The sequence below is a fragment of the Scophthalmus maximus genome, chromosome 8 (genome assembly GCF_022379125.1).
Source record: "Scophthalmus maximus strain ysfricsl-2021 chromosome 8, ASM2237912v1, whole genome shotgun sequence".
Taxonomy (NCBI): domain Eukaryota; kingdom Metazoa; phylum Chordata; class Actinopteri; order Pleuronectiformes; family Scophthalmidae; genus Scophthalmus; species Scophthalmus maximus.
In genome coordinates this window covers 15,024,002-15,039,071 of record NC_061522.1, presented here as the reverse complement: position 1 = coordinate 15,039,071, position 15,070 = coordinate 15,024,002, and the positions used below count along the sequence as shown (strand labels likewise).

General features: G+C 41.8%; 2 protein-coding genes and 1 non-coding gene across 4 annotated transcripts in view; 1 reads left to right on the top strand and 2 right to left on the bottom strand.

Annotated features, from left to right (window-relative positions):
* LOC118312588 (E3 ubiquitin-protein ligase SMURF2) overlaps positions 1 to 5,451 on the bottom strand; it is a 54,399-nt gene extending 48,948 nt beyond the window's left edge. Inside the window, exon 1 of one of the 2 annotated variants that reach the window (XM_035637303.2) lies at positions 4,990 to 5,451. In XM_035637303.2, coding sequence (XP_035493196.1) covers positions 4,990 to 5,041 — 52 coding nt within the window. In that variant the 5' untranslated portion in view covers positions 5,042 to 5,451. The remainder of the gene's footprint in view (positions 1 to 4,989) is intronic. The other variant, XM_035637304.2, reaches the window with a different exon arrangement.
* Positions 5,452 to 6,517: 1,066 nt separating this feature from the next.
* LOC118312532 (importin subunit alpha-1) lies at positions 6,518 to 13,856 on the bottom strand. The gene is made up of 11 exons (XM_035637202.2): positions 13,732 to 13,856; positions 13,322 to 13,430; positions 13,012 to 13,152; positions 12,405 to 12,493; positions 11,807 to 12,075; positions 11,230 to 11,324; positions 10,105 to 10,368; positions 8,529 to 8,762; positions 7,832 to 8,014; positions 7,179 to 7,328; positions 6,518 to 6,756 (listed from the first exon to the last, which is right to left on the bottom strand). The coding sequence occupies exons 2-11, from the start codon at positions 13,385 to 13,387 to the stop codon at positions 6,670 to 6,672; spliced, it is 1,578 nt and encodes a 525-aa protein (XP_035493095.1). The 5' UTR covers positions 13,388 to 13,430; positions 13,732 to 13,856; the 3' UTR covers positions 6,518 to 6,669.
* Positions 13,857 to 14,058: 202 nt separating this feature from the next.
* On the top strand, positions 14,059 to 14,131 carry trnar-ccg. The gene has a single exon. It is a non-coding gene; the product is annotated as a tRNA-Arg (tRNA).
* The last annotated feature ends 939 nt before the right edge of the window (positions 14,132 to 15,070 follow it).

The window sequence follows — 15,070 nt, the reverse complement described above, 5'->3', positions numbered from 1 at the left end:
GTCTATTTTTGCATGTCATGTGAAAAATGGGAAAGACGTCGAGACTCAGGATAACACTGGTGCTGCAGCAGCGAGGCACAGGCATTGCTGCCTCTCATGGGCACTGAAATGCAAAAAAAATTGCGGAAATCAAGAAAATAAATATTTTTAGCCTAGAGTTCTCAGATGTAGATAAAATTGGGGGAAATTAGGATCTTTGAGATTATTTCTGCAGCAGTCAGAATTTGTGTGCCATGCTTTTTGATGGCCTCATAACTGGGTCAAACTGTACTTTCTGCCAGAGTATAGCTTGACCCTAAATTAGGGGTTGTATATATATTTAAAACAGGGAGCAATACAAAAACCATGCCGGTGTATGACTCACGTCTATTGTGTGCTGATGAATCATGATCACTAACTCTGGCCCATGTTTCAACTGTCAAATCTTTGTGTTGTTTAAAGGGCAAAAAGCCACTTGGAAATGAAACAGCACCAGAACATAAATAGCCCAAGTCCCTACACAACCAGCGGCTCAAAATGTGCTGATTAAATGTGACCATCACTATGTAATCAGCTTTCATTCAAATCAAACAGAGAGGCCAGCAAGACTGGCGAGTAATTCTGACAACTTAATCCTTTCAAGGTGAGGCTGAAGAAGACAGTTCGTGAAACAAACAGAGAAATGCAAATAATCGTATTTCCTCTCATTTCAGGTTGCTTTATATGATTTTTTTTAATTTAAAAAGCCACTGTAAATATTTAACATTTACATGCATCTATTCTCATACATTGTTTTGTTTTTTTCAATCCTCCTAAAACTTTCATATGATCAAAGCTCATCCATATTAATGCATAATTATCCTGGGAAACCCCATGTGGGTATCATAACTTGAAAGTTGACAGTTTCTGTTGGGTTCTCACTATCACAAATAATGAACTCTTTGTAACATCCATTCTTCGTGTTTTAGGAAGTCGACAGGCCTAATTTAGCTCAGCATTGCATGCTTAAGGTACATCCTGTGGAAGCTCAACTGCGTATGAGGGCGTCTGTGTGTGTGTGTGTGCACGTGAAAGTGTGTGTTTGTCTTCAGTTTTGAGAACACAGGCAATCCCCTTGCACATACAAGCAAGCTGACAGTGGTCCCAGAGAACTTCCCTAAAATGCACTCTGCCCCAGTGCTAATGCTGGGCCAGGGATGGAGGCTGGATCTTTATCTTAATCACCAGCATCCTGGCTTTTCCCCCCTTCAACACACACACGTGCTCCAGCACTCACTTTCTAAAGTGTTAACATAAGGGACACAGTCATACACACATCAACTTGTTCCACTATCCGCATGGGAGACACTGATTAACAAAATGCATTCCTTTGCCCCTTACCTTAGTCCTTACCAAAATCTTATCCTAACCCTAAATCTTAAATTACACACTACACACACACAAACACACACACACACACACACACATGCACGCACACCAGGAAAAATCCTGAGATGATTCTTCCAGCGATTCCCTGCTTGCTGTGTGCCAACTGGAGGCTAATGGAGGAAATGGATCACATAGACAGGCTCCCTCCTGAGCAGCATAGGCAGCAAAAGCATAGTGCAGCCATGAGACCATATCTGAATGAGATGGATTCATCACCATGTACATTTCATGACATTCACATTAAAGCAACTCCAGATACAATCCAGTGATGGAAGGTGGGCGATAACAGCATTTTTGTTGATTTTCAATAAAATCTTACACCAACTGTCACTGCAACGGAGACAGAGGGGGAACTACACCAACTGTCAGTTTCCTGTAGCATTCAATATAATGGCTCTCAAAATCCGAGATTGCTGTATTTTATGTGCTTGGCAACAACCTCAGAGGGGACATGATGACACACCGCCTTCCTGCAAACTCAAACCACAATTTTTAAAAATTAATTCAAGCTCCAAAGAGCAGCTGTCACAGATAAATATTCCAACCTTAGGGAGGATCCCAAAAAAAGCGTTGATAAGGTGGCATTTGAATGCAGTGTGGTATGACTAAACTGGGGATGAATACAATTAAAATCCTGCAGTGTTTGTGTAAGGCCACCCCACACAAATTCTAATCCACTGCCATGACAGGAGAGGATCCCAGTATGGGTGGCAAACTATGGCTACATCCATACTTTGTTTTCTACGTGTTCTAAAAAATGTGTTTTAAACCTGAAACGATCTCTGTCCACACAAGCATTTCAGCTCCGTATCAGTATTGATCACTATCCACACTAACACACCTGAAAACGTACATCACCATTCAAGTACACTGAGCATTAGCGCACCAGCGTAAACAGGAAGCCGATAATCTACCCTGCAGTTGAGTCTCAACACTTAGTCTTTCGCAACACAGCGTCGCTCAAATATTTCAACTCGAGCGAGTGAAGCAAATGACGTAAATTTTGCATTTTCTTTTGCATTCACACATGCAGCTCCCTCACATAATGTCAACTTGTCTAGATACATTTAGAATTGCAGTGAATCTGTGCAAGCAGCTAAGGAAAAGCTTCACTTTGGCCAGAGGATTTCAAGAACAAAACCAGTCAAATGTTTTATTATTGCGAGGAATGCAGTCAGAAAAAAACTGACTTGAGCTGAGCTTCTTTTGATAAGAAGAACTACAATTATTTATTTTTTTTGTGCAGACTTTTAGCTGAATCTGCAGAATACAAATAAATAAAACCAGAGCCTCTGCAGGGGGAACTTGTCTATTCCCCATAAAGCTATTTACTAGCAAGCCACAATAAAATGAACTTTGAAATCCACAATTATAAAACTGAATTTTGATGACAATAGCCTTCTGAAGCAAGAACCCCAATGCAGTGCCATTATTTTAATGTAATTTGATTGGCCAACATTTTGAATGTAGGGTGGCCAGCAGGGGATGACAGCTGGGAAACAGAAATGAGACTATAGATTGCAAATAAGAGATGCAATCAAACTACCAGGACAAGTCACCAACCAACACCACAGGTAATGTTATTTTCATTTGCTGGGGGCTTTTAATTCTTCATACAGAAAATGAGGATGAAACTCCTCTAGATCTGAGCTTTGGGTTCTACCAATTCCTCTTCTGTCTTAGAGAAGAAGAAAAAAATGCTAACTACGAGACCACAGAGCAGACAGAGTAAAACTGGACTATGGCTGGTATGCAATGTTAGGTCTAAATGCACACGGAATCAGACACATAAATCAAGTGAGGCCACAACCAAACACACATGTTTAGTTTCAATGAACGCACCAGTCTAAATGTTTACTCAGCATCACTGATCAACACCGTGTGAGCAGCAATTTTGGTCGCTCTCTACCATATGGACCCCAACGTCTCTGCACACACACACACACACACACACACGCACACACACACACACACACACACACACACACACACACACACACACGCACACGCACACGCACACGCACACGCACACACACGCACGCACACGCACGCACGCACGCACACACACGCACACACACACACACGCACACACACACGCACACACACGCACACACACGCACACACACACACACACACACACACACACACACACACACACGCACACACACGTCCTAACGCCTTCTCTCTAGTGTAGGACAGACAGAGGATATGTCTATGATGGAGAAAGACTTCCATTTCCTCTCTGAGGTTTCACATTCCTGGGATTCCGTCTGAAGACCACTGCAGCCCATTTAAAACCATTCTCCATATGGACGGGTGAAAAAAAGATAGAAAACGAAACCCAGGGCAGTCGAGAGGGACGGACGGTTGGGTTTGTCTCAAGAGCTTTACAGTATTAATCTACCCTTGTAGGTGAATGAGCATGTTGTTCACTTGCAGCAATCACTGCACAGTGAAAGGACACTTCCTTCACATGATGTGACCTAAACTCTACCAACAACCCTTCTGTGATCGAACACCATCAATCCATGCTGAGGGAATTCAAAGGTATTCCGCACTGTTGGGAGTCTTACAAAATGAAATGGCAGTGGTACAGGTTAAAACATTTTCAGGTTGACAGTTCTACGCCTCAGTTGATCAGTGGCACTGGCCAAACACCATCAGATTCGTCATTCACTGCGCTTTCCACCAGGAGATGGTGAGAGGTGAAGGTTGATGATGTGGTTCCTGCACACAGCAGTCAATGCAGGTTGAACCTAAAAATGCCCTCTCCCTCCTACCAAGGTCGCAGCTCACACAGGCAAATGTTTGCCAAGTTACAAAATGCATATCCTGTAAATAACAGTGCTTCTCCTCTGTGATTGTCTAGAGACCACAGTGAAGGAAACTATCTCAATACAGCAGCACCAGAAAGTAGTACATGCTTTCAACTCAAGAGAAGCAATTTGTAATATGGGATTCGTAAACTGCACGTGGTAAATATTCCACTTCCTTGGAACATGACTGCACAGAATGGGACGAGAACTCGTGCAGCGTGATCAGATATGATCGTGTTTCATTGACGATACGGACAATAACCACGTCAAGCCACGCCGAGACCCTCCACGCATCGATTGGCATCGCTGCACACTAACTTGCCAACGTACTTCGATCGGAGGTCACTTTTCACAACACAACGACGCCGCGGTGGCAACGAGCCACAAGTCGCGTTGGCCGGCGAACAAGTTATTAAGCCACAGCATGAACATGTTACAGTCGCGTGCTGATGAATTTCGCTAACGAGTCTGGCTCGTGTGTCGCCTCTCCGCGCTGCTTGGTGGGCTAACGTGTGTCACGTTCAGTTACCATTAAAAACCATTTACGAGTGATATATATATATATATATATACACACACACATAATAAACACGAGGTGTGATGTGAATTGAAACGTTTATTTGTTCCACTCGACTGTGTCCTGTCGCTTCAGCCACCAGCAGATGTTAGGTGAAGCTGGTTGGCTAGCAGGCTAACGTGCTAACGTGCTAACGTTTCCGTGCGGCGCGCGCGCGGGGGGGGGGGGGGGGGGGTTCGATTCGCTTACCTGTCAACCGCAGCTTCACTGGGCCGTTTCTCCTCACCCCTTGGTTAGACATTCCCCTTTGTGTTCCAGCCTGATGAAAAAATTCACACACGCAAAAAAAGCCAATTCATGTGCAGGGGTATGAGGTTGTTGTTTTTTTCTTCGGGAAAAAAAAAAGGTATCTCCCAAAACAATCCCTCTGCTAGCTCGGGGTTAGCTTGTAGTGTCACCATAGCAAATCACGCTGACTGATGCAACATGATGGCTTCACATTCATATTCGTGGAATATTACTCTCAACTTGAGCCGCTTTCTCTTGGGGAAAAAAAATATATCCAAACGACTACGTTTCCATGCGTCGTTCGTGGCCCCAAAAACCCCACGAGTGCCGCGACGGATCAGGTGAACGGTTTGCCCTCCATCCGGACAGGCGTCTGCTCAGCCCAGGCGGCTCAGACTGAAGCTGATGCTGGGGAAGACTGCAGGCGGACAGACGGGGTCGGGGGGGTGAGACGTGGAAGCACATCCGCTACCCTCTCTCAAAATAAAAGCAGGATTAGGACGTTTTAGTCTTACCTGTCCTGTTTCAGTGGTCGACTCAATGCACATCTGCTCGCTTGCCCAAAAATGACACGACCCAATCTGTAACTTTTGTCAATCTTAAGAGAAGGCGAATTTCCTCAAATCCAATAATAATACTTATTTTATAACTTGAGCAAAAAACGTTGGCAATCAAATTTGTGCAAGTGTAATGTATATTCAAGTTACAGACAAGTAAATCTCATGCTGAGTTCACATTATTTATTTATTTTAACCGAGGCCCGAATGATCTGATTTTATTTTGAAGGCAGACGTGGTCTTTTTCCGGTCTAACTTTGAATATTTTTATGCAGACGCGAACAAGCCACACAATTCGTGACGATTTTGTTGGAACGTAGTTGCTGTTGGGCTGTTTCAATTTCTAATGAACTGACATGAATGTTAACCATCAACACTTGATTCATACCGATCAGAGAAAACCAACTCGGGCAGATGCAGAAGAGTACATCAATACGTTCGGCCTCATCTGGCAATTTTATAAACACATTAGACAAGATATAATTAAAAATCCCATCCCAAATATTTCACCGGCACACATAGTTTAGTGCAACGGTCACTAAATAAGCCTCACTGAGAACATCTGACCTCTCCTGCAGGCAGTCAATGTAGATACAGGTCTGAGCAGTGACTTTTGACTTCCCTGAGACTGGATGTGGTTGTGGTTCTTCTCCTTCCTACAATCTAGTGTGATATTTGGTGGATGCATTGAATGTAGACTTCACTCATAATATAGTTCACCTGTACTACAGACACAACAGGATCTGTAAGACTTGTACTCCCAACAAGCAAAGAGAATAAGCACAGTGTCACCTAGTGGTGATATGGACACGGACTCACCTACCATTCCCACTACAGGTTTTTTTCTGTATCTTATCACGATCTAAATTAAGCACGTTTTTGTTGGAAGTCTGCTTATATCCACAACACACATAAGGAAGAAAGAAAACTTATGCATTATTAAAATTTATTCCACAAACATTTTCAAAACAAGGATATTTTGTCCTTGGACTGTTATGTACAAGGATTAATTGTAAAAAATAATACAAAAATAAAAACAAAGTAGAAAAATTATTTTTATGTTACAAAAGGCAAACTGAACATGTTAAAATTGGAAAGTGCTTGGGTCTTCGGGGGTCTGGAAGGTATAGCAGTCTCCTGTGGCCTCAGGAACCACAGACTCATCTTCATTCTGAAAGACAAGAGGTGACGGGAGGATTTATCAAGTCTTGGCATGTTTTGGGGGCATGGTTTCATGGGCATGGATTAAGGTACATTCTGCAAACAATATCTGTCAGCCAAGAAAGGGTCTGTTGTGAGTTTATCATCAAAATATGTATATATATGTATGTATATTTTGATTTTCAAAACTTAGAGCCAGTAATTTGGCCAGGAAATGAAAAACATGAACTGAAAACTATAACAAGCATTGTGTGCTCCACCACACCTCACATTTATCCTTTGGCAACAGTAAAAACAAAGAAGTAAACAGACAGTTAACATCTGCTGGCTCTGTTGTCATTTAATCTGTAGATGATTCATACGATTCACAATGTAGTTGTACTTCTGCCAGTCTTTTAATTAGTTTGGCCCAAGAGATGACACAACACTTACCTCATCAGAGAAAAATCTGTCAATAATGTTGAGAGACGACTTGTAGACGGCTTCGTTGTCGTGGGACTGCAGTGCTTCAATCTTGTCCAAACCACCCAACTCCTCAATCATTAGGCACAGTTTCTCACTCTCGCCAGCTTTGTATGCCGTCTGTGGGGAAAAGGGGAAAAAAAAACTCTGATTCCACACCAAAAGAGATCAATTTGTGACAGTCCTTTTTAATCTGTGACTGTCCACAATCAATCTGCATCATTAAATCTATGAGAAATTAGATTCATCAGATCTACATGCTTTCTGGTCTCAGAAACCCAGTGTTTATCTCAAATTCCCTGAGGCCTACAAATACCTGCTGATAGAAGAGAGCGCAAGGGAGCATTTACAAGACAATATCTTTTGCATCTATTACATTTTTTCATTCTTGTAGTTCCAGGCAGTGATTGAACATTTGACCCTTAAGCATGGCCGGCTCCCGGATGTTCCCTCTCTCAGGTCATGTGCAACTGGACTGTGCCAATGTTGTTTAACAAGTTTTATACATTTTACTTAAAAGTTTCACAACAAACCTAATCTCAAAACCAATTGACACGTGGCTCAAAGTCTTAACTTTGCTGTGAGCAACTCCAGCGCAGACAAGTAAGTCTTGGCAATTTTACCTGTAAAATATTGCAGATTGCATCCAGGATGACCAGGACAATCTTGCTGTCTCTGGCTGTCAGTAGGTCGAGCAGAGGCACCAGCACGTTGCACTGGACGAGGTAGGCCACTTGTTCTACTGTTCCACCACTGGTGTAATTGGTCACCGCCCACACTGCCTCTTTCTGGGTCTTGAAGTCTCCCTAAACAGAAAATCAGTTTTAGTCCAGAGAAAAGTATAAACATACTACAGAAACTTAAGGTATACTAAATGAACCTTCGTGAATATAAGAAAACCCATCTAACATATATAACTCAGGAAATTATTTTATTTCTTCATAAAATAAAAAATAATAATATGCATGATCTGCAGCAGGTCAGTGAAAAGCAAGTGACAGTGTACAAGTTTATTCTTTATCTTATTACAGACAGTCCCATTTTATAAATAGTTTGCAAATCTCTTGAATGTAAATGTGGCACTAGTGAAACTCCTGCTATTGTGCTCGATCAAGACTCTGTTGTCAGAATCAGAGCAGGAGTCGAGATGCTGCCTAGTTTGAACAAATAAATAATAAAAAAAGCAAGTGTGACACTGCATATAAAATGTTAATAGAGTGTCATAAACATTATTTATAAATAAATCATATATGTCAGAAAAGGAGCAGGACGAAGCCAAAGCACTGGACTCATGTAACAAGCCAGCTATATTTTTCTGACCTGTTGGAGGATCTCCACCAGGATGGGCACCAGTCCTGCATTGATAACCTCCTGGATCTGGGTGTCCTTGCCAGCGGTGATGTTGGACAGTGTCCAGGCAGCCTCTTTCTGGACGTTGGTCTTTTGGTGACGCAGAAGGATGGGGAACATGGCCAGGGCACCTGCATTCAGAACACACTGGGTCTGTTCATCTGTCCCAGTCACAATGTTTCCAAGTGACCGCAGGGCTACAGTCTGGGAAGTAAAGGAAAGAAAGTCACTTATGTTAAATACTCACAATTTGGGAATAACAAATAGTCAAGATGATGGTGATTGAGAGAAAGGATAACGATTACAATACAATTTGATAATTAGTAACATTGCTGACAACAGCAGAAAATGCTTGGTTCTCAGTAACAGAGGGTCACATCTCACTGCACACATGACTCAAGTCTTTGTAAGATTTTCCAGTAGCACAGGAGTGAACAAACTCTACATTCATATTAAGAATAAGATGATTATATATATTTAGACTCAACCAGTGTTTATTTTGGCAGGTATTTTTATTTAGTCTTAGTCGTTTGACTAAAATGCTTATTAGTTTTAGTCACATTTTAGTCATGTTTAACCTTCATAGTTTTAGTCTAGTTTTAGTCGACGAAAACTGAAAATGTTTTAGTCGTTGAAAAGTCATCACATTTTAGTCGATTTTTAGTCAAAATGTTTTCTCTCTTTAAGATAAATTAAATTTGGCTTATACAAGTATTGGAAATTGAAATCCTCGTGACAGGTTGTATCAAGTGTTGAAATTCATCAAATAACATTTCACTCTTAACACTTTTACTTATGTAATATCTGAATTAATTTCCTTATTCTTTCCCTTCTTCAAAGAAATCTGTCAGTCAGTCACATCTTGAGAACCGTTTATCTTCTGCGTCTTACACTTGTCATGTGTGTTGTTTAGGGACCAAGAAAGCTCAGTGCTGGACACACGTTACATTCAGTGTTGATGTTGAATCAACAACTGATCAGCTGTGGAGCAGCAGAAGTAAATACGTTGTCAACCGCGACAACGGTGTGTTAACAACAACATCCTCAACAGCTCCAGTCTCCGGTTCAGGTTCTGTGTCCTGAGTCGTGATTCACCGAAACAGTTTGTTTGTCTTAGAGAGAAATGCTGTTGGTGAACATACAGTATAATGACCATTTTTGGACCCGGTGAAACAAGCCAAAATATTAAGGGGCACTAAGTTTAACCAAACTCTTGATGGCAGAAATAGAAAAAAACAGCAGCTAATTCTGGACAAATTCTGGTCAACAAAGGATATATTGTATGAAGTTGATTTGTGACTACTGTGATTTTAAACTACTGTATTGAGGTGATTTTCTTTTTTAGTTAGTTTTGAGTTGTGCAGTCTGTAGTGGAGGATTTGTATCCTGTACCAGAAAATGTTTCATTACATTTCATTAAATATGCTATAATTGCTTTGATTTATTTATGCTGTACTAAATGAGTATGAGATTTGTTAACTGACCTTCCAGTTGTCAGAAATAACAGCATCATCATTTTATTTCAAAAGTCAAAAACACCACATACCACAATGGAGAGCTCCTCACAGACCAGAAGCTGGACCAGGCGAGGCACCAGGCCAGCCTGCACCACAACCTCTATCCTCTCATTGGAGCCATCGGTCAGATAGGACACAGCCCAGCAGGTATCGGCCAGGACCTCCTTGTCATCGTGGTCCAGGAGGCGCAGCAGGGCTGGAAGCAGCTGCTGCACCGCCAGCAAGGGAGGGGCTGGGTTCTTGTTCCGACACAGGTTGGACAGCGTCCATGTGACGTTGCGCAGGTAGCCATACTGGTATAGTGGGTTAACAGTCGAGTTTTATTTTAGAATATCACAGTGTCAGAAAATTATAATTGTTAAGAGTAGCACCCAGAATACCGTGATACTGACAAGACTGAAATGTATTCAAACTCTTCACTATGAAGAGGGCAATCAACTAAACAGAATATAGTCATGGTCTCTGGATTTGTTTCAGTCCATGAAACCGATGTATGACTTTGAATCGCAAAATCTTTATTAATGACTGCAATTTAAATAAACGATCTGACAAATTTATACACTTTATTCCTCGTTCCTGTATAAAAAAAGATTGTGGATGAAACTTAACGTGATTTGTGAAACCTAACCCTAACGAAACCCCCTCCCTAAAACTAGTAAACCTAGGGGAAACACTGATTTGGCATCAAAAGTCACAGCCAATAGTAATTACATTACTATTATGTCTTTACTGTATTCAGGCTTAATTACAAGTTTAAAAAATTAAGCTGCAAAGTGTGCTAGATATGTTTACTTCCTCGCTAAAGAATTTATAAAATGCAGCTGTAGGGCAGCACCAAAGGTCGGTCAAGTCAGTTCTGTAGTGTAAGAATTACATGACAAATATATATAACCAGCTGTATCTAGTTGCTTTGCCTACATCAAAGAAGTCTGTTTAAGTGTTTAAATCTGTTCTATAGTAAATATAACACGCTGCGCTGAAGTCTTTCTAATCTACCTAAAACAAATATTTGACCAGGGAGAAGCAACAACACCCAAGACACACTTTCATGCCATCTATGTACGTGATTGCAATACGTCTCAACTGTATCTGGATACAACATACAAGGTCTTAAGATGCCCGTAGTGCTGTCATGTTTATAAATGGAAACTCACCGGAAACACAGACAGGTCAGGGGCCGCCAGCACGGCCAGGAGCGGCTGGAGTCCACCGTGTTTGATCACTAGGTCTCTGTAGTTTGATCCATCGCCTGAGTTTGGAAAACATTTTCAGTCATCTCAAGTCAACAGTGCAATCACGTCACAAAAAGAAGGTTCAGAACAATAGAAATGTTTCAGGTCATAAAAATGAGTGAAGGTTACAGCAGGTAGTAGCATCTACAAAGTAACCCTATATGTAAAGAACCTTCTGTATTTTATTATTATGATATCCCAAGGGTGTTTTCATCATGCTTTGTTCTAATGGTGTTTCTGACTTGAGAAAACAATCAGACTAGTGTTCACGCTCTTAAAGATAAAGAATTCATGGCCACTATAAATCTCACATAAATCACCTTTGGACAGTGAACTCAGTTTGTCACAAAACACTTCATAGTTTTATGGCCCACTCTCATACATATATTCATTCAGTATTACAGTGTGTGGAGACCAACACCTAAAATAATCTATATAACAGTGCATGATGAAGAAAGTAGCAAAATAAACATCAACCACAAATGAACAGCCTAGATACCTGCAATGTTCCCCAGGGCCCAAATGGCCTGTTCGCTTATATGTGGGTGGGGTGAAGTCACCAGGCTGATGAAGGCCGGGATGGCCCCTCCTTCCACTACAGCAGTGGTCTGGTCCGATGTACCCGAGGCAATGTTGGTCAGTGCCCAAGCCGCCTCAAACTGGATGGGAGGACAGTCAGAGAATGCCAGAAAACTAACGAACCTTGGGATGAGGCCGGCAGCGATTATGTTGTCGATAGGCGGGTGCTTTTCTCTGGAGAGAAGCTTTCTATACATCAGGGAGGGAAAAAAAACACAGTTGGGGTTTAATCAAAGGAAGATAACTTCAAAGAAAGAGAAAGTAAAGTCGTGGTATTGTTAAGTATCACAAATGTATTCACGGCTTGGAGGGCGATTCGAGGGATATCATGTTTTAAAGGTTTGGGAACAGACCAATTGATTTCTTACTCAACAGAAACAAGCCATATGTCACCCAAATAATAGTAAAGCAAGAGTATAAGATATAACAGTCAAAGTATTATTTTAAATAAATAAATAAATAAATAAATGAATGGATGAATGAAAGAAAGAATGAATGAATAAATAAATGGATTTCACCTGGCTGCCTGCATGGCCTGCAGCTGATGATCCAGGTTCTGGCCGTTTACACCTTCTACAATCTCCTCCACAGACCAGTGCTGATGTGGCTACAGAACAGAAAGAGGATTACTTCTCTGGACACAGTAAACTTGGGTCAACCTAAAAATAACACAACATTTACTGCAACATGCATGGAGTAAGGTAAGGTTGGGGGGGGGGGTTATGGGATCAGGACAAGCCACACAGACTATCAGGTACTCAATGCATATTAAAAGCCTTCATAACATGGCTGTTAATGAACTGGGAAGTAATGAGGGGGAATATTATTCACACCGGTTTCCATTAGGTTTACACTAAAAGTTTGCTCAAAAGGACCTCGTTGACCTTTGCCCACATATATGTTCAGTATGACCACAAGTCCTGGGGTGGTATTAGGTGCTGCAGCTCATTATAAGCAAAATATCAAATATTTCAGACACGCAAAACACATGGAAACTGGCTGAATTAATATTTCAGTCGCGTCATGTCTACTCTATCCCGCCAAATGTGTGTGTGTGTGTGTGTGTGTGTGTGTGTGTGTGACAGGGGCAGTGAGCAGCCCAGGGGCTTATCAGCTGCTGACTACCTGTGCGTTGGGGTCTTTCTCTTGCAGAGGAGAGGTCGGCTCGTCCAGGAGACTGTCGACATTCCTCCTCTTTAAGATCTGATCATCTTTCTTTGCCTTTCGCAGCTCCACGTTGACTTCCGCCCTCCTGCGCCTGAGCTCCTGAAAATGTCGACACCCACAATTATTCATTAATATACACATCCGTGTGTGTGTGTGTGTGTGTGTGTGTGTGTGTGTGTGTGTGTGTGTGTAAAAAAAACATGGCGGAAGATTATCTGGATCATCTCTTCAGTAGTTTGTGCTGGTGGCGGTTACTGGGGGGACTCACGCTGGCATCTTTCCCTTTGTTTTTGAACTGGTTGAGTCGAGCTCCGTTGTCGCCGCCGGCTGACATTCCTGACCGGTGAGCAAGTCCAACGTTACACACCACACAGTCCCTGCGGAAAGACGGCGAACCCTTAACGGTCGAACCGAGGGCTGCTCTCACGCGCCTTCGCTCGTGAAGTCTAAGTTAGGCAGCCGGAGCCGGGCCGGTTATCTAACACCATGTGGCCCGTCGCGCACACACACACGGAGCCTGTCGAGCAAACCAGCGGCCGACAAAACCCCGCTGAAATTTACAGAAGGAGGATTATACATTGTAATAATAGTTTAAAAGCAATATGAGATAACAACTTAAATTGTAAAACATTTGTGTAAAGAGTACATGTGGACGCGGAGCACATGCGACGCTCTTACCTTACAGATTTTCAGTGGGATTCCTTTTTTTCTTTTTTCTTTTTTTTTTTACAATTGACGTTACGTCATACGTATACTGCGCTATTTGTTTCTGGCTTGTAATTGGTCAGTTGGGCCACAAGCTCCTCCCCATTGCCCACGGGCGAAACAACGCTTCGAACAACAAAAGGCGTTGTCAAAGGCAACCGCGGTCAGTACATCTGTCGGCACTATCTCATAGTGGAAAAATCGTGCGTATTCATGAAAAATACTTATCGGACCGTGAATTGTCTCGAGCTAGTTTTTGTTAGTTTAATAATGGCTGGTTCCTATAAATGGCGACGTAATGACCCAGTGGCCTAATGGATAAGGCATCAGCCTCCGGAGCTGGGGATTGTGGGTTCGAGTCCCATCTGGGTCGTATTTAGTTTCCTTTTCAGGTCTCACACGATCACATGTCCCGCTTAGTACACAAACCTGTAATTACTCACGAGTAGCTGAGCAGGTATCAGTACATATGATCCCTGACTCCGCTGTCATCAATGCCAATGGTGGTCAATCAGGTCAAAAGAAATATTCTCTGTTCAGACCACAGTTTGACTCAACCACTAACCTCCTTATACTGCACTTAAAAGAAGCCACTGAAATGCTGTTTGTAGCTAGAGTACAATAATATTATACTATTTATAACTATGTTATAATGTGAAACGTTTCCCGTCATGTCATGAATTCCTTGTTTCTTGTTATAACATGAGTTTCTATGTCATAATAACGTGAAAATATTGTGATATTTAATATACATGATTAATAATCAACTTTTAAGGTGTAGTGTGATACGTTTTTATGTTGTTTCTGACGTGGCAGGTGTAAGCTTCCGTACCTAAGCAGTGCTCAGTCAGACGATAAGGTGAGACAGTAAATCCCACAAACTGGAGTTATGTCTCTTCTGCTTTTGACTGTAGTTCATTTAAAGCACAGACGGTACGTGAAGGACACACCAACGCATGTGTTCATGTGTACTGTAGCTGTTGCAACAAAACTACTCTTACTACAGTTAAACACATGAAGTAACGGCAAAGATGGATCATTCTGTTGACTTTCCTTTTTTCAGTAAGTGTTGATTTCCTTCTTCTAAGTTGTCTAAGACACACAGCTGCTTGTACAGGGATTTGCTTTAAGTTTGAAGTAATATTGAAAAAAATTAAGTCACTAATCCAATGTAAGTGGTTAAACTGAAGACTTCGTTTACACCTGGAATTCACATGAAATCTTTGGATTTTCACACCATTCAGATAGACTACAATTACTGGCACCTCATGCAAATAACTTCAACTGTGACACAAAGCAGCCTGAGAAGACG